Here is a 4,388-nt window from a genome sequence, read left to right on the forward strand (position 1 = left end):
GATCACCTCCTTGGCCCTGCTTGTGATGCATCTGTGGATGCACAACAAGGTACAGTTAGCCCTACTGACCGTGTCCTTGTATTGTTGGTCCATGTTCATCTTGGAGTCAATAATGACTCCAAGATCTCTTTCTGCCACCATGCTTTCGAGAAGGGAGTTCCGCAGCCTATAGGTATGCTGCTGGTTCCTACTGCCCAAGTGCAGCCCCCTGTACTTGTCAGTATTGAATCCCATCCTATTTTCATTTGCCCACCCCTGTAACCTGTCCAGATCCCGCTGTAATCTGTCCTTCCCTTCTTGCGTGCTCACTTCACCCCATATCTTGGAGTCGTCTGCGAATTTAAACCGGTTGCTTTTCACCCCGTCGTCCAAGTTGCTAATAAAGAAATTGAACAGTGTGGGCCCAAGGACTGAGCCCTGGGGGACTCCATTGCCCACTTCACTCCAGGTCGAATATGACCCATCCATCACCACTCTCTGAGTACAACTCCTCAGCCAATTTGGAATCCATCTGACTGTGTAGGCATCAATGCCACAGTTGCCTAGCTTTTTAATGAGAATGGGGTGGGAGACCGTGTCAAAGGCCTTCCTGAAGTCCAGAAAGACTACATCCACTGCGACACCTGTGTCGAATGATTTTGTGACCTGATCATAGAAGGCAATCAGGTTGGTCTGACGGGACCTGCCCCAATGAAACCATGCTGGTTGCCCTTAAGCATCATCCCTGCTGCTGGCCCATCACAGATGTGCTCCTTGATAATCTTCTCAAAGAGCTTCCCCAAGATTGAAGTAAGATTAATGGGCCTATAGTTGCCCAGGTCCTCCCTCTTCCCTTTTTTAAAGATGGGGACCACATTGACCTTCTTCCAGTCATCCGGCACCTGGCCAGAGCACCATGAGTGCTCATAAAGCCGTGCCAGGGGCTCCACAATAACCCCTGCCAATTCCCTCAACACCCTGGAGTGGAGAGACTCTGGGCCTGCTGATTTGAGCACGTCCAGCCCCTCCAGAAGTTCCCTAACTCGGTCCTCCCTGACCCTAGGCCTGGCAGAGTTTCTCCTGAGTCCATCCTGAATCTCAGTAGGGGAGTCCCAGTCCCTGCACAAGAAAATGGAGGCAAAGAAATTGTTAAAGAGGTCTGCTTTCTCCTCTGGTGCAACCACCAGATTGCCAAGCATATCCTGCAGGGGACCCACATTATCTGGTGCCTTCTTCATGCTCCCTATGTATTTAAGAAAGGACTTTGTATTATCCTTGATCCTTGATGCTAGTTCTAGTTCCATATCTGCCTTAGCTTTCCTAACCCTACAGACCTGAGCGGTGGAGGTATACTCCTCTTTGGTGATAGCCCCTCCCTTTGGTGATTTGAGAGGCAAAGTTTTTTGGTGATATCTTTTATTGGACCAAATGTATATTTGGAACAGCTGTTAGATAAGCTTTCAGGTGCCAAGTGCCATTACTCAACTCTGGCTCTGGCTCTGGCTCTGGCTCTGGCTCTGGCTGAAGACGGGCACTATTTTGTGTCTGAAAGACTGTCTAACATCTTTCTCAACTATACAGTTGGTCCAAAAGAACATGCCAACAGAGGAAAGCCTTGCCTGTCATTGAATATTCAGACATTTAAAAAAAATTTCATTCCAAATCAGGAAACCCCCCCCCCAAAAAATCACATTTTCCTGAAATTAAATTCTGAAAAAAAATGTTTTTGGTTAACTGAAACTTTTTTTTATAACATCAAAATGTTTAATTCTGATTTTGATTTTTTTAATCATTTAAAAACAATTTACAAACAAAAAGCTATTTCAACATGGAACATCAAAATATGTTCCAAGGGAAGCAATGTATACATAAATGAATAACTTTTCACTCCATTTTTAATTAAATGATGCTGGTATAAATTCATTTCTACAGTGTGATTTGACTTTGATAAAATCTCATTTTTCAATGGGGAAAACGTTCCTTCTGGAAAATTTGAACCAACTTCAGATTTAAATGCCTTTGTAGGTCCCCACTACTCCAAATATCATTCCAATTCTGTGCTCTCCTTCATTTTCCTCTCCACCAAATCTCTTCCCTCAGTTTGCATCCTCTCCAGAGTTGCCAACCCGAGGAAATTATTTTTACTGACATCTGCAAAGTTTTTACTGACAACCAAACTTTTTTTACTGACATATGTTTTACATAATGTACATGGAACCCTTCTGCCAGGCCTTGGACAAGGGCTGGGTTTAAACTATTGTAAAAGTGGTGGAAGATTATCGGTAGAAAAAAAATGTTCAGTTATTAACTCTACCTGTCTGCAGCAATGGTTTTTACTCTATGCTGCACCCATCCGAGGAGCTCCCTATTCACCCTCGCACCGTGGTGCCCCCAACTGTACCCCACACCATACTAGTCCCATCAGCCCCACTCCACTCTGTCCCAGCATGGATGCTCCCCACCAAAAAAAGACCACTGTCTGCTTGCCTGTTACCCAACAGTGTTACAGGCAGACAGGAAGTAGTACCCACACCAGAAGCCATACATGGCACCCACAAAACCCCAAGTAGAGCTGCCTTTGAAGTGCTGCACACCTGCTCAGACACCAGGTGGAGCTGCTGTGCTTTGGGATGTTTTCCAACAACGGAGTTTCAGCAGCTTTTTTAGTGCCAGTTTTGCTTTGTGATTTATGGTCAGTACAGTTTTCTTACAGAATTTAGGAACTTGCATTTTTAGTCTGGCTATTTAAGGAGTATCTGTACATTTATGGACAGTTGGCAACTCTAGTCCTCTCCAAGGTCCCCCAAGACTTCCCCTGAGGATGTGTCTTCTCTGAGGGTGTGAACCTACATGAGATTAATTCAGTACAAACTGGCTTCTCTGCCACCTAGGGGTGAGGCTTTCTAATAGTACCTATGTCCATAGTTTGAAAGCTGGTCATGTGGCTACTGTTTATTATGGAATAAATACATTACATGATAAAATCTTAGGCAAATTACTGCATAGTAATTGGGACATATGTCTATGACCAGAGGCCTTGTTTCCTGGTGATGAGGTTCTTCCCCTTCTCAGCTGCCTTTTCACAAAGTTCCTCTTGAAGCTGGATCCCAGCAGCATGACTTCCTCTCTAGTTCCCCTTCTCTTCAATAGCCCTTCAACTCTCCTTCTCAAAGTTAGGGTCTATGTGGTTCCTTTTTCCCATATCTGAGCCATTTTTCATGGAAGCAGTAGGAAAAGCAGCAACAAGCTATTATGCTTGTTGGAAATCTATAACTGAGAAGGGTATGCTGCCTCTGTGTGTCCTGTTTGGTCACTGCAGCAAACAAATATTCCCACCTTGCAACAGACTTATTCTGAGTACATGGCAAGTGGGTGGTGATTCTTTCTGTTTCAAAAATCTCTGTGGGGTGGAGCTCTGAGTCAATGTCATAAAACATCTGCTCAGCAACTTCTTCTGCATTGAGATCTACAAAAGTGTTTCAGGAGGCATTGCCACCACTTCGCTGTTCTATGCAAGTGTCATTTTCAGGACCTGATCTGAATGCAGCAAAGACTTCAATGGAATCACTTAATGGCTTCCATCGGGTAAGGAAAAGAGAAAAAAAAAACAAACAAGATTTACCTGCTTTGAGATTATGGTTCACATCTTCTCAAGAGCGGTGTGTGCTTTTTTGCATTCTGCCTTTCTTATCTCTTGGAACTGTGTCTATAAGCAAACAGTTTGGCTGTTCCTCTGCCATTTCCAGATGTGAGGATTAGGTCAACACCCTACTATGTCTCTTACAAATGGTTGCAAACTTCACAGCATCTTTTCCACAGACATGTCAATACAAGCATAGATAGAGAACAAGATGCTGTAGCGTCGTGCATTCCCGTGGTAGCAGATTGAGTGTTAATAAGCAAAAATTCCACATTTTGGAATCAAAACATGATGGCATTGCAGTTAAGAAGCCAAGAAAAAAATATTATCACTTCTTTTTTTCTTTTCTTTTTCCTTAGGAATTAAATGGAAAAGCAAAGCCGTTTGGAAATGGAGAAATTAAATGGATAAGCCCATATGTGGCAGAATATGGTGCTGACTGTAGGGTATGTTATAACAGACAACATATTGAAAATGAAGTAATTTGTGGTTTTTGAGGGAAAGGGTATCAGGAATTTTAGAATGAATTTGCTATCTGTCAGAGATTTGCCTGTTTAGCAATACTAGCGATTCAAGGCTCATAGGTGAAATTTCCTTAAGTTAATCATTTGAAAACCATTTTTTGTTTATATTTGCTTGTTATATGCAATATTGTATGCAATTCATTCTTTTAAGAGAGATTCATTCAAGTGGGCTCCCTATTGTGTGCTATATACTGTTAAATTGGGGAGTGGAGGTGGGGGGAGCATGCCATTGAGCACAGAGGGAA

At 43.1% G+C, this 4,388-nt stretch overlaps 1 protein-coding gene across 1 annotated transcript in view; it reads left to right on the plus strand.

Annotated features, from left to right (window-relative positions):
• Window positions 1–3,489: 3,489 nt before the first annotated feature.
• Window positions 3,490–4,388, plus strand: part of LOC102386454 (cytosolic phospholipase A2 epsilon) — a 67,249-nt gene continuing 66,350 nt past the window's right edge. Inside the window, exons 1-2 of the mRNA XM_014524902.2 lie at window positions 3,490–3,564; window positions 3,979–4,065. Of these exons, the coding sequence (XP_014380388.1) occupies window positions 3,490–3,564; window positions 3,979–4,065 (162 nt within the window). The remainder of the gene's footprint in view (window positions 3,565–3,978; window positions 4,066–4,388) is intronic.

Source organism: Alligator sinensis, unplaced genomic scaffold, assembly GCF_000455745.1.
Source record: "Alligator sinensis unplaced genomic scaffold, ASM45574v1 scaffold314_1, whole genome shotgun sequence".
In the NCBI taxonomy this organism is placed as follows: Eukaryota; Metazoa; Chordata; order Crocodylia; family Alligatoridae; genus Alligator; species Alligator sinensis.